At 32.0% G+C, this 27,329-nt stretch overlaps 2 protein-coding genes across 2 annotated transcripts in view; both read right to left on the reverse strand.

Moving 5' to 3' along the window:
* LOC123882892 overlaps positions 1-27,329 on the reverse strand; it is a 44,241-nt gene that overhangs the window by 10,139 nt on the left and 6,773 nt on the right. The window lies entirely within an intron of this gene.
* On the reverse strand, positions 14,261-25,477 carry LOC123882894. Its single transcript, XM_045931541.1, has 7 exons — positions 25,336-25,477; positions 25,099-25,235; positions 23,665-23,747; positions 16,962-17,083; positions 16,347-16,511; positions 15,912-16,005; positions 14,261-14,675 (listed from the first exon to the last, which is right to left on the reverse strand). The coding sequence occupies exons 1-7, from the start codon at positions 25,358-25,360 to the stop codon at positions 14,471-14,473; spliced, it is 831 nt and encodes a 276-aa protein (XP_045787497.1). The 5' UTR covers positions 25,361-25,477; the 3' UTR covers positions 14,261-14,470.

Genomic DNA, 27,329 nt, shown 5'->3' on the forward strand with positions numbered 1-27,329 from the left:
TCAATGATGTATTTACTTGATGAATCTATCAACAAATTAATCAAATGATGTATTTTTCCAATAGTATTAAGTTCATCATTATTGTATATTTTTCTATTGCAATTTTTATTTTATACTTCTTTTTTTAAAAAAAAGGAGATCTTTATTTTTGTGAATCTATTATCTATTATTTATATGTTTAAGAGTTTTTTCTCAAGAAAACAAATTTACGTGTCACTTTCTTATGAACTTTAATTTTTATTAATCAAATTGGCATCCTCTCATTCATCATTCTCTTAGGTGGCGTCCTCTCATTTCTTTTACCGGTCAAAATCTCACGTGACAATCTCTCAATTCATTTTGCTGATATGTCATTTTTCTATGTTTTTTCCTTTAGTCATTAGTGCTCAATTATAAATATAGAAATTGTTCAATCAGGTTTTATGAACAAATGTCTATATATTAATATTTTGATACAATTGAAATTTTACATATGGAAACTTTTGATTATTGACCAACTCATTTTTGGAATATATATTGATTAAATTAAATCAATGCTGAAATGTATGGAAATTTCAAAAATTAATGACCAAAAATCTACTATAGTTTCTATATATACGGGTCAACATGTAAGAGTGAGGGTCAATTAGTGTCTCAGCGCCCCTTCTCTATTTTCTCTTCTCACCTTCACTGAACAAAAATACTTACCTTAAAAGGAATATAAAAAAAAATATAGTAATTTAATTGTTCACAAAAAAAGTTATTCTTATAAACTTCATACTTATCGAACAGAGAAAATGGTGTGATTGTCTGAAATATAAAAGGAATGAAGTAATTGACTTCATAGATTATTTTTCTATTTTATTTTATTATTTTATTAATTTTATTAATAAAAAAAAGTTACATAGTGATTTATACCAAACATAATATTACAATAGGGGGTATTGATAAAAAAATAATGGCTTAACTACACATTTGGTCCCTTACGTTTATTTTAGGTTTCAATTTGCTCCCTTACGTTTAAAAAGTATCAATTTGGTCCCTTACGTTTATTTTATGTTTCAAGTTAGTCCTTTCCGTTAGTTTTGTCACTAACACCGTTTGAACAGTACACATGTCGGCGTGTCCAAGTGCCACGTGTCAGTCCAGATATGCAAATTGACTGCCACATGTGACAAAATTGACGGAAAGGACTAACTTGAAACCTAAAATAAACGTAAGGGACCAAATTGATACTTTTTAAACGTAAGGGACCAAATTGAAACCTAAAATAAACGTAAGGGACCAAATGTATAGTTAAGCCAAAAATAATCTACTTGGAGGTATTAAGCAAAAAATAACTTACACGGGGTGAGACATACTTTTGTAGATTTTATTATATAAAAAATACGATAAATATCAATTGAAAGTAAGGAAAGTAACAATGATTTTATATATAAAAAAAGAAAGAATTAAAAGTAATAATATCATGTATTACTTTGTTTTTATTTTCCAAACATCACTGTAAGATAAACAAATAGATAAATTTTTTAAAATTTGCACCATTAACAAATGAGATATGCATAAAAAAAATGATATAAATTTTTTTTGTGTCAAGCAAATGACAAATAATTCTACTGTTCATTACACAAATGTGAAATTTTTTCACACGGGGGCATAGGCTAAAATACTCCAGAAGAAAACAAATGTCTAAAGGAGAGAGATGACGATTAAGAACTAATATATATTAACTGTTAGATTAGTTTTTGCTTAATGACCTTTTTTTATGAAAATAAAAGAACAAATATACGAACATGTGGGTTGGGAACGAGGAGTGGTGTATCACTCTCCGTTCTATCATTTCTCCTTAAAATCTCCAAAATTTGGATCATTTATCATATTTAAATAAATTATTACATTAAATATAAAATTAATTTTACAAATAATTAAAAAAATCACAATATTAAAATTTTAATAATCCATATTTTTCATGTGTGAAAAAAAATGATCTATATTTTTTATAGAACATTAACCCGGGCGATAGTACGGGTAAGTTATACTAGTTATTTATATGTTTGAGAGTTTCTCTCTCGTAGTACTTTTCTTATGTGTCATTCTCCATTTGATCACTTGATTAGGTGTCACTCTACTATTTACTAATCTCCTATGTGGCGACTTATTAGAACATTTCTCTAATTTTATTTATTTGACCTTTGGTTAATTTAAAAAGGCAACCATTACTATATTAATCAGGTTTAAATCATAAAAATCAAAATCAGAAAGACAATTATTGATATATTAATCGGGTTTAATCACAAAAATCAAATTTAAAAATTATAACTATATATAGAAATTTCTTATTCTTATAAATTAATTTGAACAACATTAGATGTTGAGTTTTTTTTTTTCGTTTGAAAAATATCAACAATATTTTCAATTCTTATTTTTTAAGTGTATTATTATTTGATTAATAAAAAAAAAACTGTATTATTATTTGAGTGCATTTGTCTAAATTACCTTTAACATAAATGAGTAGTTTTACAACAAATTATTTTTATATTATATACATGCACAAAAAATATGAAAATAAATGAGTAGTCAATTTATATTCTATATTTGGAAACAATTCAAAACATTATTTATTTTGGTAAGAATTCAATACATTATTATTAGGCGATTAGGAGGCAATCAAACAACTTATAGTACTAATATTCTAAAATGGTAAGACCCCAATTTTTTTTTTAAACAAGACCCCAATTTTTTTAACATACGAAAACAAATTCTTATTATGTGATAAAAAGAATTATGCTAAAAAACTAATATATTTTTATTAAAATATAACCATTAGTTTGATAAAAAAATTATTCACATTCAATTTATTAATAAAAATTAAAATTCGAAATTTATTTTAAAATATAATTCTTCATTTTTTTAACAAGCCAATTCTCTTAATGATGTATTCTCTTAATGAATGAATCAACAGAGTGATCAAATGATGTATTTTTTCAATAGTGTTATGTTCATCATTATTTATATATGAAATTTTATATGTACCTCACTATGTAGTTTTCTTACGTATTATTTTAGTTTTTGAATTCATATTAGTTATTTGTATAGTTTTTTTTTTTTTTACAATCAGTGGACTTTGAATTAGTTATTTGTATAGTTAAAAATATTAAAATAAAATCCAAATAATTATGTTTAATGATGCATAGTTTTAGGTATTAAAATTAGGTTAATTAAAAAAATTCATTGGACTTTGAATTAGTTTACTTTTTTTTTTTTACAATTCGGTACTAAACAAAAATGAAACTTTCTCTTCATCAATTTGTTTATTTTTATTTAAATACATTAATTTATTTTTGGTCTTGCAATACTATCATTAATTTATTGAAATTTTCATATTTTATGAGATTTGACTTTCTCAAGAAGTTTATATATTAATTTCTAGCTTTCTATAGAAGTCTTTATATTAATCGTGTGTTAATTACGAATTAATTATTGCACCAAAAATATTATGTCAAACTTTGGTATATAAGATAGCTACACTCAAGGAATATGATTTGATGATAAAACAAAATTTTAGAAACATTGCCAAAATTGACTAAAAATATTTTTACTCTCAGCTTTCTCTCATCTCTTTTTTCTCATCACCCTCATCTAGGATTGTTTTTCAACCAATTTGTGAATTATTTTTTTTACATATTCTTTTCTCTTATTTAGTTTTTTTATCATTTCTCATCTCTATGGCCTATATGTTTTTTCTATTGGATCTAAAGAGCATATTTAAAGACGAAGAATAAATTTATTTATTCAATTTTTTTAATATGTTGATGAGATCCTTACAGAAACTGATGCAGATGTCTATGAGAGAAAAAATAACATGTGAGTTGGGAACGGGGAGTGGAAGATTAATATACACCCTCCCCTTTAAAATATGTAAAATTTGTATTATTTTTCATATCTAAATAAATTACATTAAATAAAAAAAATTATAGATAATTAAAAAATCACAAAATATTAAAATTTTAATAATTTATATTTTTCATTGAACATTAACCCGTGCAATTGCACGGGTAAGTTATACTAGTTATCTCAAAACAAATATGTATCTTGTGTTATGGTGAGTTTGTTAATAAAAGATTTTTGCTTGTTAAAAAAATGTGTCTTATGTTTTGATGAGTTTGTTAATAAAAAATTTTGTTACTACTAAAAATAATCAAGGGTATTGTTTGTATTATGAAAAGTCAACATCAAAACTCATGTATTCTCTTTATATATAAACTAGCGGATCAGGCAGGTACGTTCCGCTCTTGCCTGTATTTAACTTATGTCCAAAATAAAATATGACTTATGTTATGATGAATTTGTTAATTAAAGATTTTTGCTTCTAAAAAAATGAGTGAAATGTCAAATGCCCCCCCCCCCCTGAAATTTCAAAATTCTTCAAATATCCCATGAAATTTGGAAATAGGCAAATATCCACCTTGAAATTGTAAAATGTCAATCAAATTGCCCCCTCCGTTAGTTTGTTCCGTTAAGTGCGATGATGTGGCTAATAAAGGGCGACGTGGCATGATGATATGTACAGTATTAGGATGTCACGTCACATGGGGCAATTTGACTGAAGGTATTTGACAGTAAGTTATAAATTTCATGGGGTATTTGACTGTTAAAATTTATAACATCATTGAATATGACCGTTATAATGGTATATTTGTTACAAATTCCGGTCAAATACCCCCACTCAAATGAGTCTCGGTGACGTGGACTCTGACTGGCAGGTGTCACGTATGCAGTTATCAGTCATGTCATAAAAATAGACGGAGTAAACGGAACAGGGGGCAATTTGATTGTCGTTTTACAATTTCGGGGGGTATTTGCCTATTTTCAAATTTCAAGGGGTATTTGACAAATTTTGAAATTTCAGGGGGGTATTTTACAATTTACTCCAAAAAAAATGTGTCTTATGTTATGGTGAGTTTGTTAATAAAAGATTTTTGTTGCTATTAAAAAAAATCAAACTATTGTTGGTATTACGAAAAGTCCACACTAAAACTCATGTATTCTCTTTATATATAGTATAGATATATAGTATAGATAAATAAACTAGCCACCAGACAGAGCGTGTTCCGCGCCTGTCTGTGTCTAACTTATGTAAAAGAAAGGCTTAATTACTTAAATGGTCCCTTAAAGACATTTTAGGTTTCGCAATGATCCCTTAAAGAAAAAAATGATCGGATTGGTCCCTTAAAGATATTTCCGTTAGTCATTTTGGTCCTTTCCGTTAGTTTTTAACACCAAATGTATTAGGTGGACCAACATTGTATGTGGTCCACCATAGATCTCACTAAATATTTTAATTTAAGTCGTTTGATCTTATTGGAAAAAAAATAGTCATTAGATTGTGAATGACTAATAGTATATCATTATCAACTAATTTTATTTTCTATTCATCTTCATCACACCTTCAAACAAAACTCATAAACTCCAAAATAAAATCCAGAAGAAAAAAAAATTTAACCCAAAAAATTAAAAAATCTCAATAAAAAAGATTCATTGAAAATATTCATCAACATAATCATAAATTACAACAACATCTTCATAAAATCACCAACAAACTCACACTCTCACCAAAATAACCAACACATACCACAACAAAGAAATAGAACAAGGAAAGTAGAAAAAGGAAAAAAATGTAGGAACAAGCATCTTCATCTCTCTTTGCAAATCATCATCAACCACCACTGCACACCACCGAGCCACTCCTCCTCCGCTACCTCCATCTCCGTCGACAGCCGCACGCAACCTCCACTCCATCGTCGTTCTCTCTCTCTCTCATGGTTTCATTGCGATATGTTATGTGATCCACTAGATCTGATATGTTCTTGGATTGAAGCTTTTCTTTTTTTTAGTGGGTTTTGAGATTTGAGATTTGAACTTTATTTTTGTGATATTTTTGTTTACAGATCAGAATGGATTTGTTGTTTGATTTGGATTTGATCTAGTTTTTTTTTTTTTTCTGGATTTTTTCTTCCCTAAATGTTTTATTTTTCTTCTTTCTTTTCTGGATTTCTGGACATGTATTTGTTTAATTCATGTGGTTTTGGATTTTAATTCTCTGGGTTGAAGTGTCTATTTTGAGTTTGTTTAAAGATTTCGAATTTTGTTGTTGAAGTTTATGTAAATGTTCATGAAGATGAAGAACAAATGAAGGAGAAGATGAAGAAGGAAAACAAAATTGAATGTTGGTGGTACACCATCAGTAACAGTGGACCTGTGGAAAACTAACGTTTTTTGAAAAAATTAACGGAAAGGACCAAAATGACTAACAGAAAAATCTTTAAGGGACTAATTTGGACTTTTTTTTCTTTAAGGGACCATTGTGAAACCTAAAATGTCTTTAAGGGACAATTTAAGTAATTAAGCCTAAAAGAAAAGGCATGCATTTTGTCATGGTGATTTTGTTAATAAAAAATTTTTGCTCCAAAAAAACAAAAAATGTGTCTTATGTTATGATGAGTTTTTTAATAAAAGATTTTTGTTGCTAAAAAAAATCAAGGGTATTGTTGGTATTATGAAAAATCCACACCAAATTTTTTTGTATCCTCTTTATATATAGTATAGAAAAGAAAAGGCATGCATTATGTCAGAGTTGGGATCCTCTCCATTTTTTATTGTTTCCATTTCTTCCATTACCAAAGTTTTTAAATGTTTTTTGGTGTATAAATGATATTTGGACCCACTTAATGTCACACTTTTACATTTATATTCCCAAAACTATATAATAATGGAGGAAATGGAAATAATTGGAAATGGAGAGGATCCTAACTCATTATGTCATGGTGATTTTGTTAATAAAAAATTTTTGCTCCAAAAAAACAAAAAATGTGTCTTATGTTATGGTGAGTTTTTTAATAAAAGATTTTTGTTGCTAAAAAAAAAATCAAGGGTATTGTTAGTATTATAAAAAATCCACACCAAATTTTTTTGTATCCTCTTTATATATAATATAGATATAGATAATAGAAGAATAGATATATATATTAAAGTCTTTTTTTTTTTTTGTTAAGTAGCCTAGTGGCTAGAAAATCCATCTTAAAGATGAATAAGTGAAGTGTCCCGAGTTCGAACCCAGACTCTTGCACATGATGTCCTTACCAGCTATAAGCTAAGCTCACGAGGACATATTAACCAACTGAGCTAATCTCACGGAGACATATTAAAGTCTTTTCTACCAATGCATAATATAAATAATTTGGTGAATTTTTTTCTTTCATTTATAGTTTTTTTTTCTTTTTTGAATTAACCGATCAATCATCAATCAATACAATATAAGAAAATTAGATGTTGTTTAAAAGTCCTTCATGTATTAGAGAAATTGCAAAGACCTTCATAGTTAGCCACATAGGAATTGGAGAAATATTAGAATGCCACATAAGACATGGATCAATGAAATGGTGTCACATAGGAATAAGACTATGAGAGAGAAACTCCTAAACATATAAATAATAGATGATAGAAATTGGAAATCATGCATTGTTACTTGTGGAATATGGTATAATGATCAATTGTGCAAAGACATGAAATGTAACCATATAAGGAAGAAGGGTCTTTTTAAGGAGCTATTTGAGCCATATATATATGGTCCTGCTGATTATAGCGGTCTTGTCCATAAATGACTATAATGGTTTGTTTGTCTTAAAGCAAAGGGTACAAGAGTAAAAAAAAAATTCTTCTAACTCAAGGTGCGTTTGATTTTAGGGAATGAAATGAAGAAGGAAGAAAAATACGGAAATTAAGGAATAAATCTAAATTAAACCCAAAGTCTGACCAAATTCAAAATTCAAAATTTGGTTCCATCTCTTTCATATTTTCAATATTTTATATCATCCTCACACATTTCATATCTGCATTATTTCTCTATTTTTTTGTTTCCTTTCTAATATACATTTTTGAATAAATCTCATCTTCATCTTCTTTGTCTAATTAGATGAAGTTTTTTTCCAGGAAACTTGAACAATCAAACAAGGACACAGGTAAATAAAATATAAGAAAACAAGGGGTAGAATTTGATTTTGGTAACTTCTTCGTTATCTTCTTATCTTGAACTTAAATTTTCTAACCATTCAACATTTTTTTTTGCAGGAACGATCAACTATCAATGATGTCCTTTGTTAGATAATAATATTATTAGGGCTTTAAGTATTGGGCTTTATATGTTAGTAGTTTAGTAGTCCATTAGGAATTATTATAAATTATTTTGTAATCCTTATTTTGTTAAGTAATGCTATTATAATATTATTGAAACCCTAGCCGTCACTTTGTGTTTCTCTCTGAACTTTAACATGGTATCTAGAGCAAGGTTCGATCCGCCTTGAACTACTCATCGCTTCCGCCGTTGAATTCCCAAATTTGGGAATGTGTTTGTTTTGTTGAGTTCGTGCCTATGCGTTTTGAGTCTCTTGGTGTGATTTTCTGTTGCTGATAGATTTTGACGTGTGTTCTACAAGGAGATTGGAGGAATTGAAAAGATCATTGGTTTTGTTTTTCGTTTACTCTTGAACTCCGATTTTATCTGTTAGTAGCTTGTTATGTTTTGTTTGGTCATGCTCTCTATTGATTTGAATTGGCTTCTTTGATCTGCTTTGTTATTCTCAGTTTGTTCCTCGTTGGTTGGTTGGCTCTGAAATTTGTTGTTGGTTCTTCATTCTTGATTTCAATAAGCATGTTGGTCTTGTTCTCTATCAGTTTGTTGAGAAAAGAAAAAGAAAATGGAATATTTGGTTTTGTTAGGTTTGATTTGGTTATGTCTAGTGAGTTAAGATATACTCACAATTGTATGATGGGCGAAAGCTCACAATCTGTCTGTTGAGCGAAAGCTCGTAATCTGTCTGGTGAGCGAATGCTCGCAATCTGTCTGGTGAGCGAAAGCTCGCAATATGAATTCGGTGAGGGAATACTCACAATCTGTCTGTTTGGTGAGCGAAAGCTCGCAATCTGTCTGGTGAGCGAAAGCTCACAATCTGAATCCGGTGAGGGAATACTCACATTGAATCCGGTGAGGGAATACTCACATTGAATCCGGTGAGGGAATACTCACAATTTGAAATTTGAATCCGGTGAGGGAATACTCACATTGAATCCGGTGAGGGAATACTCACATTGAATCCGGTGAGGGAATACTCACAATTCGAAGTCTGAAATCTGAAGAAGTTGAATTTGAAGCTATTAGTTAATTTAGTTTATTTTCGGGTTGATTTGTAACAAGCTCAAAGCTTAGTACGCTTTAGCTTGAGGGGTAGTATTAGAAATAAAATATTTAGTTAGAGTAGTTTGATTTTCGTTTTTTGTTTGACAAACTCTCGATGATTATCTGATAATGCATCGTGAGTTTGAGGGGAAGTGTTAGATAATAATATTATTAGGGCTTTAAGTATTGGGCTTTATATGTTAGTAGTTTAGTAGTCCATTAGGAATTATTATAAATTATTTTGTAATCCTTATTTTGTTAAGTAATGCTATTATAATATTATTGAAACCCTAGCCGTCACTTTGTGTTTCTCTCTGAACTTTAACATCCTTATCTTTGCAACAACCTACAAAAAAGGACATAAGTAAGTAAATAATGAAAGTTTGAATTTGATATACTTTTTTTCTTTCCCTAACTTTCTTTTTCACACTGTTCATTATATGAAAGGTCAGATTTAAAAAAAAAATGCAAAGCAACTATCATATTTTGATATATAAATTTTAACTATCGTATACGAGATAAATTTTCACTGATAAAAAATTTAAAATAATTATCATATCTGAAACAAGTTCTTACTAATAAAAATTTCAAAAAAACTATTTTAAACGGAGTAAATTCTAACTGATATATAAATTTTAACTATCGTATACAGGATAAATTAGCACTGATAAAAAATTCAAAATAATTATCATATGTGAGACATTTGTTCTAACTAATAAAAATTTCAAAAAAAAACTATTTTACACGGGGTAAATTCTAATTGATATATAAATTTTAACTATCATATACGAGATAAATTATCACTGATAAAAAATTCAAAATAATTATCATATGTGAGACAAGTTCTTACTAATAAAAATTTCAAAAAACTATTTTACACAGGATAAATTCTAACTGATATATAAATATGTTTTGTGTAATTTTTTCTTTCAATTTAAATATTTATAATTACAACAAATTTTGATTACCAATTTAGTCTATTTAACATGCCATATATCTTTAAATTGTCTAAACTAATTCGATGAATGACATAAATTTACTATTTAAAAACCCTTTGATATATCTTACAATAATGATAATAATTTGTTAAATATTTAGGATTACAACCGATGATAACACACCAAGGAACAACACTTTTGAATGCTTTATGTTTTATGGCCAAAAAATCGCCAGTTCATTCGGTTTAATTAAGGGTCCGTTTGGTAAAAATAAGCTATAAGCTAGCTGATAGCTGATAAGCTAGCTGATAGCTGAAAAGCTAGCTTATAGCTGATAGCTGAAAAGCTAGCTTATTGAAATTAAAGTGTTTGGTAAAATTAGCTTTTAAAGTGGTTATTAAATATAAAATTACATAATTGATAGTGGGTAGTTTATTTTTTAGAGTGGGTAGTTATTAAATTAAAGGGTAAAAATGGAATAAAGTGTAAAAAGCTATAAGCTATAAGCTCAAATGCTACTTGAAATAGCATCTGAAAAAAAGCTATAAGCTAGTACAAAAAGCTTGTTACCAAACACCTCTAATTTTTTGAAACAAGCTTATAAGCTCATATAATAAGCTATAAGCTAGCTTATTTGTGTTACCAAACAGAGCCTAATCCTACTATAGGTTTCAACTTCAATACACAATTCATACGAACGAATTTAACATGACATTTTTAACTTATGTGGATAATGTGGACACAAATTAGGTAGCTGATGTCATAAACATTGCTTGAAATGCCTATCTTAATGCAAGCTTTTATTTTTTTCATTTTTTTTTAAAATTCTAATTAGCAAATTGTGACTTCAAAAAATATCGGCATAACATTACGACTCGTGCGCATGGGTCTATTACTAGTTATACCAAAAGTAAATAAAGTTTGTTTAATAAAATGTATGTCTTTTGATAATTATCAAGCATGACTCATTTTAAAACAGATGAAGTAAATAATAGGGCATACATATGACTCCCATTAAAAAATTCAAAGTAATCTTATAAAAAATAGTTCAAGTCCTCTTGGCAATTTATACACGTATCATAGAATCTATTTCTTGTAGGAAAGGTATTTTCCATATATGGCAAAATTTGAGTAGGGATGACAATGGGTGCCCATGGGTGTGGATTTGATACTATCCAAAACTACATTCATATATTCGGGTGCCACCCAAATCCAAATGTTGTTCGGGTGGGAAAATGAAATCCACACCCACACCCGCTGGGTTCGGATTTTTTCACCCAAACCCGAAATCCGTAACAAGAAGACGCATATAATTGATTATCTGCTCAAACCCGACCCGAACAATATTTGATAAAATGCAAAATGTAGCAAAATTTGGTAATATATAGTTTGTAAATTTCAAAATAGTTTTTTTTTACTAAACAATTCATAAAATGTTATCATCAATACAGCATGCACCAATACAACTTTCAAAAACTTAAAAGGGAGCAAAATACATAGGGGTAAATAGATAATTTAATATATATACGGGTGGGTGGATGAGTTTCAGGTGTGAGTTTGATACTACCCAAACCCACACTCATATATTCGGGTGCCACCCAAACCCAAACCCAGTCAACTCGGGTTTCGCCCGTTGACTTGAGTTTGGGTTCGGGTGGATCTATCGAATTTGGGTTTTCCTGCCATTGCTAAATTTGAGGCATTTAGTTCACGTCATTGTCTTCAAGTTCAATCTTGCATGGAGGAAAGGTATTTTCCCTATATGGCAAAATTTGAGACATTTAGTTCACGTCATATTGTTTTCACACTTCAATTGTATGGAATCGTTTTAGTTATCCTTATATATTATAGCTTTATTAATATAATAGCTTGATTATTCAACTCGTAATTTTACTTAGGGTAAATAGGGTTTTACCCCTGCAAAATAAGTCAATTTTGAATTACCCCCTGCAAAAAAAAAACTTGGGATTACCCCCTGCAATATGAAGATTCTTTCTTTTTACCCCCTGCTTGACAACTTGGCATAGAATCTTTATTTTTTATGAGGTGGCATGCATATGTGGCATTTATTTCATTTTTATTTTTTTAATTTGCACATGTCATTCTCTCTGGCGCCAATTTGGGTGGACTAATTTAGCTTCTTCAAAAAAAATTTGCACATGTCATTTTTATTATTAAATAAATTGGTGAAAAAAATTTTAAAAATTCCACTTAATTAGTTTTTAAAAAAATAAAAAATATTGTGTCAAAAAAAAATTATTAAAAATAAAATATGTTAATTCAAAAAGATATGTTAATCCATTGTTTCTAACAAAAAAAAAAACTCACAATCTTATCCTGTAACATAACACAAATCTTTCTCCTTCTCATTCTTCTTCTCAAAACCCAAAATTATTTTTTCTCTAACACAAACTTAGAATCCCATAATCCTTTTTCTCTAAAATAAAACCTAGAAATCCGCCGAATCACTCAGCCGAATTCGTCGAAACAAATGATTGATGAAGAACAAAGGCAGGAACTAGGAATCGGATTTCCTATAAAGGCAGAAACTGGGTTTTTGAATTTATGGGTTAGGGATTGAATTGATGGGATGAAGAATTGGGAAGAAGAATTATGTTTTTGGGTTAGGAAGAAATTGAGTTGTTGCAAAGGGATGAAGAATAGAAGAACAAAAGAAATTTATGATTATGTTTCTGGGTTTACCGAGATTGATTTTTGGAAGAAAAAAAATTGGGTTCTTTTTGGATTGTTGTTCTTGGTGGTGTTGATGATTTTGTTGATGTTGTTGTTGTTCTTGGTGGTGTTGATGTTGTTGTTCTTGTTGAATGATGAAAGTTATTGTGGTAGGGATGAAGGGGAAATTAGAAAAAAATTTATTATTATTTTTTTAATTTTTAAGTTTATTTAATAATAAAAATGACATGTGCAAATTAAAAAAAAAAATTAAAAAAAAAATTAAATGCCACATATGCATGCCACCTCATAAAAAATAAAGATTCTATGCCAGGTTGTCAAGCAGGGGGTAAAAAGAGAGAATCTTAATATTGCAGGGGGTAATCCCAAGTTTTTTTTTTGCAGGGGTAATGCAAAATTGGCTTATTTTGCAGTGGGGTAAAACCCTATTTACCCTTTTACTTATAAAAGCTTGCATAATTTATAAAAATTGTATTTATTTATTTTTTTTTTACAATAGGGAAAATCTTTATAGCCTATTATTGTTGAGCACATATCATTGAGTTCATCTTATAATTTTAAATTTATAAAAAAAATCTTATAATTTTCAAATGGACCCACGTAAACTAAAATTTAAGACAAGACTTCTTGTATGGTTATTACTATTTTTTGTAACATTTTATTATTACTATTTTATTGCATTATTATATTTTTTATTTAATTTTTATAAGCTAATAAAATTAGTGGTAGTTTGTTAGAGAAGAGAAAAATTGTTGGCGCCAGAGGTCAAATCCTTAACTTTTATTTTAACACTTCTTCATACTCATGTAAATTAAAATACAGCATGAAGTGATTGTGACATTCTCATTCTCAAGATTCAACGTTATTCCTTTCACACTGCCGGCAAATTCAACCAATTCCTCAGCTTGTATCTTGTTCAATTCATAAACACGTGCAATCTCATCTCCAATTGAGACCACTCGACCGATCTCATCCATTTGAAAATTAGTGTAAAAGTTGGTAATTCGACTTTCTAATAGAGTTATTAGTTCCGCACCTCAACATACTTGGAGAAAGATTAAAAAAAAAAGACCACCCTTTTCCAAGTGTATTCATGTTTATCGAGTAATTTTCTTAATCATTAATAGTAATCAATATGGTGGTCATGAGTTTGTCTACTGTTTTTCTCACTTATCCTATAATCTAAAGCACATCTATAGTAACTAACGATGCTAAAATTCAGCCCCTAAAAAGATGCAATACGTAACAAGACCTTGTGATGGGCAAGCCTCTATAAATAGAACGTATTCATTCTGTTTCTTGGTCACCAAACCTACTTGCTCTCTTTAGTAAACTACACCATCGAGTTGAGTCAGTAAAGGTTCGGAACATGGTTAAATCGATTAAATTAATTTACAACATGGTTAAATCGATTAAATTAATTTACAATAAAATCATTTGATCTAAATATTAAAGTAATATAGGGTTTGGTTTGAATTGTTTTATCAAAAACAATTTGATCTGACCTAATCCAATTAAGTGTGTTTTCAATTGAATCAACTTATACAATTTATACCGATACATAATAATGGTGGCAAATATAATTTGAAAAACAAAATAATAATAATATTATATTAAAATGAAGAATTCACATCCTAGCAGTAACCTTGTTCTGGACATTGGTTTCCTTGATGAAGCTCACAACAATTGAGGATAACTCATCTTGATGATTATTGTATGGATGATCAGCTCCTTCAATGATATGCAACTTGTGGTTGGGTATGATCTTATCAAACTTGTGTGCATGTTGAACGGAGTTAATTTTGTCGGAGGAACCGTGAATTGTAAGAACTCTGTCATATATGATGTAATTTCACATTAGCATATCTATGCATCAATCATATGTAACTTGATAAGTTCATCAAGAAGTGTCGCTTGCATCCTTCTTTGCATCTTTGCGTCTGTGCACAATGTGTGTGCGCGTGGTGGGGGTATGTTGATCTAGAGTAATTCTGAGATGACATATGGTGAAGAAGCAAAGAAGACTGCAAGGACAATTCTTGATGAACTTATGGGGCATCTGTCCTAAAAAAAACAACTTATGGGACATATAAAGTGAAGGCATCAAAGCTCAATGCCAAACTTGCAACTAGGTACTATGGTCCATACCCCATCTTGGAGAGGGTGGGGGAAGTGGCATTGAAGCTAAAACTCCCCTTGTAGTCTAAAGTTCACCCGATGTTTCATGTCTCTTCACCGAAGAAGGTTGTGGGGGTGTATCATAAAAAATAGGAACTGGCAGCAAACATGGCAAGAAATAATTCATACATGTTTGAACCTGAAACTGTGCTAGGTTGTCGACGAGTTCAGAATGGAGGGGATGACTTGTTGCAGGTTCTAGTACAGTGGAAAGGCAGCTGAAGAAGTTACATGGGAAGATGCCATAACATAACTATAAAGAGCCAATTTCCAAAATATAGCCTTGAGGACAAGGCGACGGACAAGGCTGAGGTTTCAATAGGGAGTATTGTTAGGACTGAGACTAGTGGGCAATAGTTAGAGACCGTAACAGGTTCCTGAATACATAGAGTGGAGTGATAAATTGAGGATTCGTTCCGCAACATAGAGAACCTAGGGCTTGTTTGGAATAGCATATTTTTTAGCTTATGCAAAACAGCTTATGCAAATAAATAAGTTTTTATGTATTATTATAAGTTTGTCAAGGTAGTTTATGAAAAAATAGCTTATAAAAATACAGTTTTCGTTAGTGAAAACTTATAAATTAACATAAAAACTTATTTATTTGCATGAGCTCAAAAATAAGTTATTCCAAACGGGCCCCTAGTTTTGAGTAACACGCTTTCGCCTCCTAATAGGAGCCTTGCTCTGTGCCAGATTTAGGTGTTGCTCTCTTTTTAATTCCTTTATTGTTCAATCAATAATATGCAATATCTTTTCCACTCTCTATTATCTTGTTACTGTGCTATATAATTATTATTTTAATGGGTCCTAACACAAACACACATGTCCTTAAACAACAAATAAATAGAGCTAGAAGCAGAAGAGATCAAACATATTTTTCAACTAACCTGCATTCTTTGTCAATCCGAGAGCATATTTGATCTAGATTTGTACCTAAGACTTCCATCAAACTCTCCTCAGTAACACGGTAACTAAAACTTCCTGCAACAATATAGTTCTCAGACGATCATTTAATAAATAATATTGTAACTGAGAGACTGAAAATATAACTTGTAAATTTTCGTTATCCACATCAGCATGTTGAAATTTATTCTAGAGTTCTAAACTCAAGTCATTTTGCACGTATTGAACAACATATAGTTCACGATTAATGTCTAGATCAAAATTTCTGCTTGTTATATTGTAGTAATCCACGATTCTAAATTTTAGTATAAGTTCATGCAGAATGCAAAACAAGCTATAGTACTGGACTTGCTAATTTCATTAAATGTTGTCAGTGATAAAGCTATTTGATGGCCTTCAAGATCGAGTAAGCGATTTACCTGACCTCGTCTTCACATCAATGAAACCTTCCTTCCTAATTCTTTCCAAATAATTTTTACCAAGGGTTTGTTCGATACCTGCCTTCAGATCATAACGTCCAGACAGGTTGACAACAGTTTTAACGTCGTGATATTTGGAAGCATAAAGAAGCACTATGACACCTCCTGCATCAGAACACAGAAACAATTGCTAATAGTTCAATCATCCTAGCAAAATTTGGGGGAAAGTACATAAGAAATATGAGAAGCATTGGTCAAACGCTACACCGTCAAATCATCTTTCAAGGACAATACATGTAATGCAGTGACTGACTACCCATTAGAATAGATTTTTCATGAACTTTAGTACTTACCTCACTGCTACAAATCAAATATCTGGTGTAAGAAATATAACAGAGAACAATAGAATACCTATGTTCATATATAATACTAATAGTTAACAATTAAACTATTGTTAGAATATTAGAAAATATCTTTAAAAATATCTTTATTATTAGGTTGGCTGGCTCTTATCCCTATAACCAAGGGATTTTGTGGTAGATTTAAATTTGAATCACTTGGATATAAATATTATCAATCACTTTTTCTTTCATATAAGCAAACAAATGAAGATACCTTTACTATGTCCCACAATTGCACGAATTACACGATTTGATTCACGGAAATGTTGAATAACAGAGTGTAAATCATCCACCTGTGTCCAATATTTACCATTCTGAAACGAACCTTCGCTTTCCCTTGAAGGAAAACCCAATAACTAAAGTTAAGACAAAGCAAGGCTAATTAATAATGATGAAGACAATATATCAGAAACTTTAGTACATGTAACTCACGTGTAAATGAAGAAACACTGCCTAATGAAGAAAGGAGTTCATTATTATTATTTGTAGAATCACCACAGAAAACTTGACAAAACAAGTATGACATTGGAAACTAAAGCAAATACATCCTATGAAGCACGAACACTGCTTGGATTCGGCGGTGTCGGACACCGACACTTATGATTACATTAAATTGTGTTATTTTCTCAAATTATTGTCGGTGTCGACGTGTCGGTGTCCGTGTCATGTCCGGTGTTCATGTCTGTGTCTGTGCTGCATAGACCACATCAGTCGGCCAGAAACACGTTGTTTCAATGATCATACTATCATATTCATCCATTCCTATGTCCAACATCAACATAGGCATATGCTTTAAGCATACTAATCAACTCCCCCAAAATCCCACAAAACAGCACAAGTTCTAAGTCATAAACTATAAAGCAGTGCCGCAAACACAGATGGTGGACACACCTTCAATCGAAAGTGTCGGTACTACACAGGTCATCAACCACATGAAACCACAACAATCCTAAAATATATATCCTTAAGAGCAAACAGGAAACAGATGGATTGGTCTTAGGCTCTTAGCCTATCATTTTGCAGTATAATTCCATCTCACAGACAATTTCACAAACATTTAGACTGCACTTGAGTGGTTGGATCAATTTAAATCTATAAAAACGTATTGAAATAGCACATATCAAAACAATGAAATACTAATAATTTATAAGAGCATATCCAAACAATGAGATAGTGATTTCATTCATTTTCAACCCTTCCCATTGCGTCCTCCATCTCTATATATATCCAAACATAGTCAAAATGATTATTCACTTAATGTGGTTCTGTTATGCATCATGTTATTGGTCCGGTGTTTTTATATTAAGGCTGATGTTAAGGTATTTATAATTAGGGTCATGCGCGTTGTGGCGGAACCAAGAATTAAAATTCGGGCGGCGCTAAAAAATTTATGATACATAAATTAAATAAAAAATTATATTTCATACAAAAATTTAAGTAGTAAAGAATACAAATTTGATCATAAAAAATTAATAAATAAACTGTATACCCTAAATAATATTTTAGGTATGTCAAGTGACTTGAAATTATCATTGATTTACTTTAAACTAATACTTACATAAAGTTGACCACTAAAAAATTATATATTTTACCATATTACAAGTATAATTAAAAGAGAATAATTATTATAGAAATTGTCCATTGTTTCTATTGATATATACCTATAAAGATCAACCTTTTATATGTTCTTGTTGGTTCAGTGGTTTGAGAAAATATTTTAGTCATTGAATGGGTGGATTCGAATCTCGGTATTGAATATGATGTTTTTTAAGAGAAAAAGCACAAAAAGAAAAGAGGGCTGCAAGAGAAGAACTCGCGACCTCTCCATACTAATGGGCGCCATAATCAAACCAAACCACTGGGTTACGTGTGATTTCAAGTTAAATTGGTGCGCGAACAAATATATATATATATATATATAGTATATCGTTTTAATTTTATGAAAATACGAAGGGTATTATAGTAATTTCTCATTTTTTCGGGGGTGGCCCACCACAGCCACCCCCTAGTTCCGCCACTACATGCGAGAGACACTTGTTAAACATACTAAAAAAGCAAATTAAAAGATAAATTTAATGCTAAAAATATGAATTTTTATGTTTTTAATATATTAAATGCACAAGTTTGAACGTAAAACTTTCAATTTATATGTTTAACTAGTGATTCAGGGGCACTATTTAGCTTTTTCCTTATAATTAAAAATTTACATGTAATATTACAAATTTTTTTAATGTTTTAAAAGTAATAATGCACAAGTGTTGTTATATAAGGCTCAAGTTAAAGTATCAAAAATTAAAAAATTTCATTTAATAATACAATTTTTTTTTAATGTTTTAAAAGTAATAATGCATAAGTTCTAAGATAACATTAAAATATATTTTAATTCCTATACAAATTATCTTATACACATATTCTAATAATATATAATTTATTTTTTACAATGTAGCTTATGAGGATTGACTCTAGGACCTCATGCATACTACTCAGATTTCTCATCACTAAACCAATTCTATTGGCTTATTCTATTGATATATCTTAATAATATATTCTAATAATGTGTAATTACAGCAAATCAATGTACACTAAATATAGACAGATTTGTTTTTATTCTATTATATTACTCCCCCTCAGTCGAAGTAGGAAGTTCACGAACGTTGAGATTGTCTCTAAAGTCCTGAAATAATATTAAAGGAAGACTATTGATAAAGATATCTGCAATTTGATATTGTGAGGGGACGTTAAGAACACAAACATGACCGCCAGCTACTTTTTCCCGAACAAAATGAATATTCATTTCGATGTGTTTCATGACAATGTCGAAGAGATAGATGGCACTGACATTGTCACGGTAGACTAAAGTGACCTTGTGAATGGAACAGTGTAATTCAAGAAGAAGATTGTGTATCCAGCATGATTCAGAAACTACATTTGTGATTCCACGGTATTCAGCTTCAGCACTAGAGCGAGATAATGTAGGTTGTCGTTTGGAGGAGCAAGAGAGTAGGTTATCCCGAATAAATACACAATAATCAGAGGTGGAGCGTTTGGCGTCTAGGCACCCTCCCTAGCCAGTATTTCTATAAGAGACTAAAGAGGAAGTAGATGAGGGATAAAGATGTAAACTATATTGATGTGTGCCTTGAATGTACCGCAAAATACGCGTCTGAGAGCGTGCATGTGGGTTTCCATGGGATTGTACATGATATTGAAGGGCACCTGTAAGGCTGCGATAGAGAAATGAATCCTCAAAAGGAGTTCTATCAGTGGCACTCAACTTTAGTTTCGTGTCAACTAGGGTGAGGCACAGTTTGCATGATGACATGTCAGCACGGACAAGAATTTCTTCTACGTAGTTCTTTTGTGAGAGAAAGAGACCTCTAGAATGGCGAGCAACTGCAATGCCCAAGAAGTGCTAGGGCCCTAAATCTTTCATAGCAAATTATGAATTGAGTAGTGAAATGATAGATTATCTCAGATCATCTGAGGAACTAGTAAGGATAATATCATCAACATATAAGCGGAGGTATGTCATATTCCCAGTACTGCCAATTGGTGTCCATTGTTGCCAAGGCTGTTGTCCGTGACCGCCGTTCCGGCCAACACTACCAGTGTTCCGGCCATTGTCATTGTTGATGTTGTTTTTCTTTCCGCGACCGTGAGAGTGAGCTATGTGTGTTAGTTGTGGAGTAGTACGGAGGAAGCAAATCAGACGAAGGTGCAATGGTAGTAGCCACAATCACCGCCGGTGTGGAAGAGAAAGAATCACGAGCAACATGTTGAAGGATAGTCGATTCTTCGAGCTCAATTCGAGCGCCCTTTTTTTTGGCGTCCTATTTTTACTCATCCGTTACATACGAGTTTCTCACGCGCCCTAGTTTTACTCATCCGCTATTTACGAGTTTCTCGCGTGCTCTATTTTTACTCAACCGCCACCTACAAATTTCTCGCGCGCCCTATTTTTACTCATCCACTACTTAAGTTGTAAAAATGAAAAAATTGAGGAAAAAACACCGTCCGCTACTTGAGTTCAAACCATCCAAAACAAGTTACTTATATTTATTTTAAAATTTTTTTATTATAATTTATTCGGGTTTACGGGCCATCCGTGGCCCATTTAGGCTAGCCCATATTTTAATCGGGCTTTAACGGGCTGGACTATAAAGCACGGAAATAATTCGGGCTAGAAATTTTAAGGCCCAAACCTAGAAAAAAAAATCGAACTTGGCATGTCGGCTCATACGAACTATCCCATTTTGGCAGCTTTAGTGGCATACATCCATTGCAAATTTGCAACACAACTGAGTAATAAAACAAATTTTGTTTCATAAAAGCTGACCAAAAATTCAATCATTGGGTAGTTAAATACCCGCCCTCAAAAGCAGAAGATGACGTTGTAGACACTTTTTTTTTTTGAAAAAGTTAAAATGAGATATATTACCACAACAGCCTCCCAGCACAAGACGTACCAAGATAGGCTACAAAAGTTTACAAAATGTCATAGAAACAAAAACATGAACAAATCATACAAAGCCCAAACAAATCATAGGACTAGACCACCAACTATGGTAGTTATAAGCTAACGAAACACTCGTCGACTTCAACCACCTAAAAGAGAAAAGTTTGATCTTGTCCAACAAAATATGGGGTGTGTCCTCTGATCCTGTGAACAATTGAGGGTTTCGCTCCGTCCATACAACCCAAACGCAAGCAAGCCAAATGAGCTGTAAAAATGATCGACGCGCTTGAGAAGAGCCAGCTGCTGAAAATGCAAACTGAACAAAATGGTCACGCAGAATAGTGAATTCCACCAAAGAAATACCAATCCACGAGCGCACTAAATCCCAAAGAGAACCAACGGTACTGCAGGAGATGAACAAGTGATGGGCTGACTCGGCCTCTCCACATCCAAAAACGCAAGAGTGAGCTGTAGAAGATAAAACACCTCGAGTAACCAAATTTACTTTCGTAGGCAACCTGTCACGCAATAAACGCCAAGCGAATATGGAAACCTTCAAAGGGACCTGGGGGTGCCAAATGAGGTTATCCGCTTCCTCCATAGTAACCGAAACATGAGAAGTGAGAAGCTGATAAGCTCCTCTAACAGAGTAACCTGTGTCAGGTTCAGGGCGCCACTGCCACTTGTCAAAGAATGAGCCTGCAAGATAATGTTAAGAAGTAAAGACTGACACTCCCCCAACATCTCCTCCCCCCATGCCCTTAGCTGCCGCCGCCACACCCACGCCTCGCCCCCCTCACCCCACCCTGAAGCAAATATCCCTGCCACCGTACACGATTTGGTCTCTGCCAACTCAAACAGGCGACCAAACCGCTGACATAAAGGGATCTCATCCATCCACGGATCGGTCCAAAAAAAAGTATCTGGCCCATCCCCCACCCTCTTCACAACCTGCTCCTGAAACCAACTGCCCCCTATCTCACCCCTCTATCCCTAATACGCGCTAATTCCCTCCACCACGACGACCCTCTCTTGCCTCCATCTCGAAGTCTACCTCCCTCAATCCCATAACGAGCTGCCAACACTCTAAACCACAACCCCTCCATGTCCACTAGCATCCTCCAACACCATTTACCTAAAAGAGCCTGGTTAAACTCCCTCAAACGTCTGACCCCCAAACCTCCACTCTGCATACTTAAGCAAATAGAGTTCCAACTAACCCAAGAAATTTTCCTAGAATCCTCACAACCCCCCCAAAAAAATTTAATGAAAATAGATTCAATAGAAGAAAATAGTACCTGAGGGAGCTTTGAAGAAGGAAATAGTGTAGACAGGTAGAGAGGTCAAGACAGACTTTAACAGAACCAGACGGTCACCAAAAGACAAGAAACGACTCTTCCACCCAGATAATCTATTCTTTATACGGATCAATACCGGTTCCCAAAAACTCAAACGTCTCAGATCGCCCCCAATCTGAAGACCCAAATAAAGGAAAGGAATCTTTCCCACTTTACAACACAGAGCAGACGCGGCTTCGCCTATCCAGGAATCAGGAATATTGACCCCAACCAACATGCTTTTATTAAAATTAACTTTCAGGCCCGACATAGACTCAAAAAGCACAAGGACAGCGCGCAAAGCCCGGACATTACCCCAACTTCGAACCCCCAACAAAAGAGTGTCATCTACGAACTGAAAGTGTGACACCGTCATCGAACCTTTCTCAACAATATTGTACCCCTTACACAAATTTTGTGCTATCATCGCCTCCATAAGCACATTCAGACCCTCGGCCTCTAGTAAAAAGAGAAAAGGGGACAACGGGTCGCCTTGCCTAAGACCCCGCTGTAGAAGGAATTCATCAGTCGGACTGCCATTAACTAACATAGACGCCGTAGCCGTACAGACACACTCTCGAATCCACTTCGTCCACAGGGTAGACTCATTGCATTATATATACAGGAATCGGAGTTCAAACTCGGTATTTTACTATTTTTTAAAACTCGGCATTATATATGTAGAGATCGGTGATTTCGACCAAGATCGTTCAAATCTTCTCACCAAAAGACGATTTCGTTACAAAATATTTAAAGTGGAATGATTTGAAGGACCATAGTCATTCCACTTTAAATATTTTGTAAATATTTAAAATGCTAACGCTACCAATCGTTAGTTGGTTCAGTGGTGATTGACGCTGAACCTGGTAGATAGAACCACGGTTCTATTCTCCACAACTGCGATCGGGAGGGGGCTGAAACCACTTGATGTCAGAATTGACACCCGAACCAAATTAAACTGATGGTGAAAAAAGAAAATGTTAACGCTGCCATATGTGTTGCAATAACTAAGATGGCCGTAATAGCAATAACCTGATTTTTTTAAAACAATAAACTTACCTTTATCAACAAAAAAAACAATAAACTTACCTTTGTCAACAAAAAAAAAATAACAATAAACTTACCCATTTCCAGAAAAGTCAAAACGGAAAGAACTAATTTGTGCCTTTTCCAATGCATCAGCAAGGTTCAATATGAGTTTGGTATCCTAAATTATTGGAAGAGAAAAAATACTACAAATTAGTAATGAAAACGGATTAAAAGGTTTTTGGTCTTTAATAGCGAATTTTAATTTACTCCGTAAAATTATAAATAGGAGACTAATTTTTCTCCTCATAAAACTTTTCATTTTATTGGTTCCTAATGACCCACTTATCTTAATGTTAATATCAAGATTAGGAGATTTTTATATCCATGATGATGTGTTGATGTTATATTTATCTATTACTAACTGATACACGCCTGTATGTGTCTATTATGTAAATTTATGTCGAATTATGTCTATTATTGTTGGTAGAGCAATGCTAGGGTCACACCCTCTAACACACTCTTTAAACACACTCCAATCAATTAATGCCACATAACCCCTTTTATTTAGCCTTTACCTGTTGACCGGATTTGCAGGTGGATAGCTTTTATTTATTTATTTTATTTTTATTATTTAGATTTTTTTTTCACCGTCTTCCACAATCAGATCCATAAGTTGAGAGAGATGATTTTCATTTCTCTACAAGCTCCCTTCATCTTGCCTTAGGAGGTCTTAATTGCAATCTCTGTTGGTCGATTTCTCCATCTCTATGAGCTTTCCTTGGGGTTGGTAAAACATCACCGATGAATCAGTATGTGAATCGCAAGTTTAGTAATCAATACAAGGAAGTCCACTTTTTGATTTTAAAATCTGCAAATTTTCTCGTAAAAAAAGTTCAATTTGAAGACAGATCGGAAACAGTTCAAATTACATACTTGGTTTGTTATTATTGCAAATTTCTCATTTCTTGACTCGTGAAACAAAATAGATGTTGACAATGGGTATGACGTTGTCGTATTTTTGAGAAGAAAGCAAAAGCATGATATCTTTCAACAAGATTTAACCATGCGATAGAGAAGAAAAAGCCACAGAGATATTGGTACAGTTTTGGAGGAGAGAGTGAATGTGGAAGACGATAAGTTCAATCAAATAATAATTAAAAAAAAAAAACTCTCCACCGGCAAATTCAGTTCCCAGTAAAGGTTTAAAAAAATGAGTGATGTGGCATTAATTAATTGGAGTGTGTTTAAAAGGGTGTGTTAGAGGGTGTGACCCTAGTATTACTCATATATATATATATATACTTTATGAGAGTGAAAATCAAGTGGAGGGGAGGACACCACTCAGCACCTAAGGTGGGGTTCAATGCCGGCCAAAAGATAAAGAGATGTATGGCTGAGGGGAGGAGAGAAAGAACGCAATCAAGTTTTTATTTCTAGTATTAAAATTCGGTATATTTTTGGATAAAAACTTATTCAGCCTTAAAAGAATTTATGCAAACATTTAATAAAAAAAAGAAAAAGAAACATACTTTGGAGCATTGAAAACCATGACACAAGATAACAAGGTCGGTGGTTGTTCCAGATTGATGTAATATGCCCACGAGTTTTTCACCGTTTTTGTTGGGTATTATGATTCTCTGATGATGATGATGATGATGCTCAATAGCTGAAACAACAAATGAGAGATAAATGATTAATTCATCAATTCTCTGTTTTTCTTTGAAAATTTTAATGTAATGCATACTGAATTTTGGAAAATAACTAACATGTGTTTTGTGCAGCTAGGGACATCTTCTTCACTTCAATCTCTTGTTTTCAAGTTCCTTTTTGCTGCCAAAAAATGCGAACAGTGCAAAGGAGTTTATTTCTGATACGGTTTATGTGGAGTCCAGCATGTAGTCATGCAATAATAGAGTATTCAAGACTCAAGAGTCATAATGTCACATTACTTCTTTAGAGCATGGTGATACCACTTTATAAAATGATTTTGGATTTGTCACAAATGATGTATATCATATAAATTTTCAATCCAACGGTGAATTTTATAAAATTTATATCAGTTAAAACATTATTGAGGTGTGTAATATTTAATGTAAAACTAGTTGGTGTTATTTGACTCTGACCATTATATATATTTTTGTCAAGTAATCTAGTGATTAAAAATTTGACCATAAAGATAAATAAGTTAAGTGTTCATGTTTAAATCTTGACTCCTGCATATAATATATAATGCGATATTACTACCAACTGAGTTAACTTCAAGTGAACATCTTTATTTATATATTATATATTCCTAAAATAATATAAAAAAGTTGAATGGTAAAAATCTTTATTGAAACTTTTATTTAACTGAGTTTAGAGCCTCTAAACATATAAAGGAAGAAATTAGAAATCTCAACTAAGTTGTCACCCCTCATCACTCCTATCATAATGCCTATAGCTCATATATATATATATATTCAATCCAACGATAAATTTTATAAAATTTATATCGATTAAAACGTTATTGAAAGATGTAATATTTAGTGTCAAACTAATTTGTGTCATTTAATCCAAGTCCTAACCCATATATGGGGACCAAACCAATATATAAAATAAGGGTTATGTTAACTTGTGCCTTTAGGGTACATGTTAAGCTACCTAAAAATAGAAATATAGCATTTAATGATACAAAGAATTTAATGTTTAGATAATTAAATACACCCCAATTTCAATAATTTTTTTCCACATTTAGCTTCTTAACATGTGCCCTTAAGGGCCCAAGTTAACATATATAGGTGGACCAAACCAAACCCCAAAAAACCGATAGAGTGAAATGCTAAATTAATGGAAGCGATAACAAGAGAGCCCCGTCTTATCCCTTAGCAACTCACTCCCAATGCAAGAAGGAACGGTATCCCACCAAACAAAGTTGGGATTATCATGTCATCCACATGCCAACTTCATTTTACCTTGTGGATTCTAGGATGGGAGACCACGATAGGTGAATAATATTTGTTTATATTTATTACTATAGTCCAAACAAAATAGGTGAATAATGCATATATATTAATTAGTCGCAACTAGAGGTGGGAATAGGCCAGATCGGCCTATATGGCCTTAAGACCTAGCCTATATAGGCTCAGGCTAGACCAACCTATTTTTTTAAATAGAGCAAGCCAAAGTTTTTATAAGCCTATTTAAGTTAATATAAATATTATTTTTATTATTACTATTATTATTATTTATATATTAAAATTTGTACTTTGATTAAATTATAAATTTATTAAATTTTTCGGAAGTTTAAGTTTATTAATCTACATTAGTTTTTCACATATATAAATGTATTATTATAAACTAGAATTGAAATATGATGACATATATAATCAAATTCTCCAAAATATCATGTTAAGTATCAAAAGGACATTGATTTATTAGTTCATAAGTATATTTAAAAATAAATATAATTATTTATTTAAATATGTTAATGTGAAATAAGCTTTTAAACATCTAACAGGCCACATAGGCCATACGCCAGGCTCAGACCTTTGATTTTTTAACAGGTCAGGCTCAGGCTTGGCAAAGCCTAGCCTATTCCCACCACTTCACAACTACATCTTGTAATACTATTTTATTACATTATTATTTTTTTATTCAATTTTGTAGGGTAATAATATGTAGTTAATTTGTTAGAGAAGAAAAAAATTATAAGCAGGAGAGATCAAATCCTAAACTTTCTGTTAACACTTCTTTGGCATAAACATAATAGTATATTCACTTA

This window comes from Trifolium pratense, linkage group LG5 (genome assembly GCF_020283565.1).
Source record: "Trifolium pratense cultivar HEN17-A07 linkage group LG5, ARS_RC_1.1, whole genome shotgun sequence".
NCBI classification, from domain to species: Eukaryota; Viridiplantae; Streptophyta; class Magnoliopsida; order Fabales; family Fabaceae; genus Trifolium; species Trifolium pratense.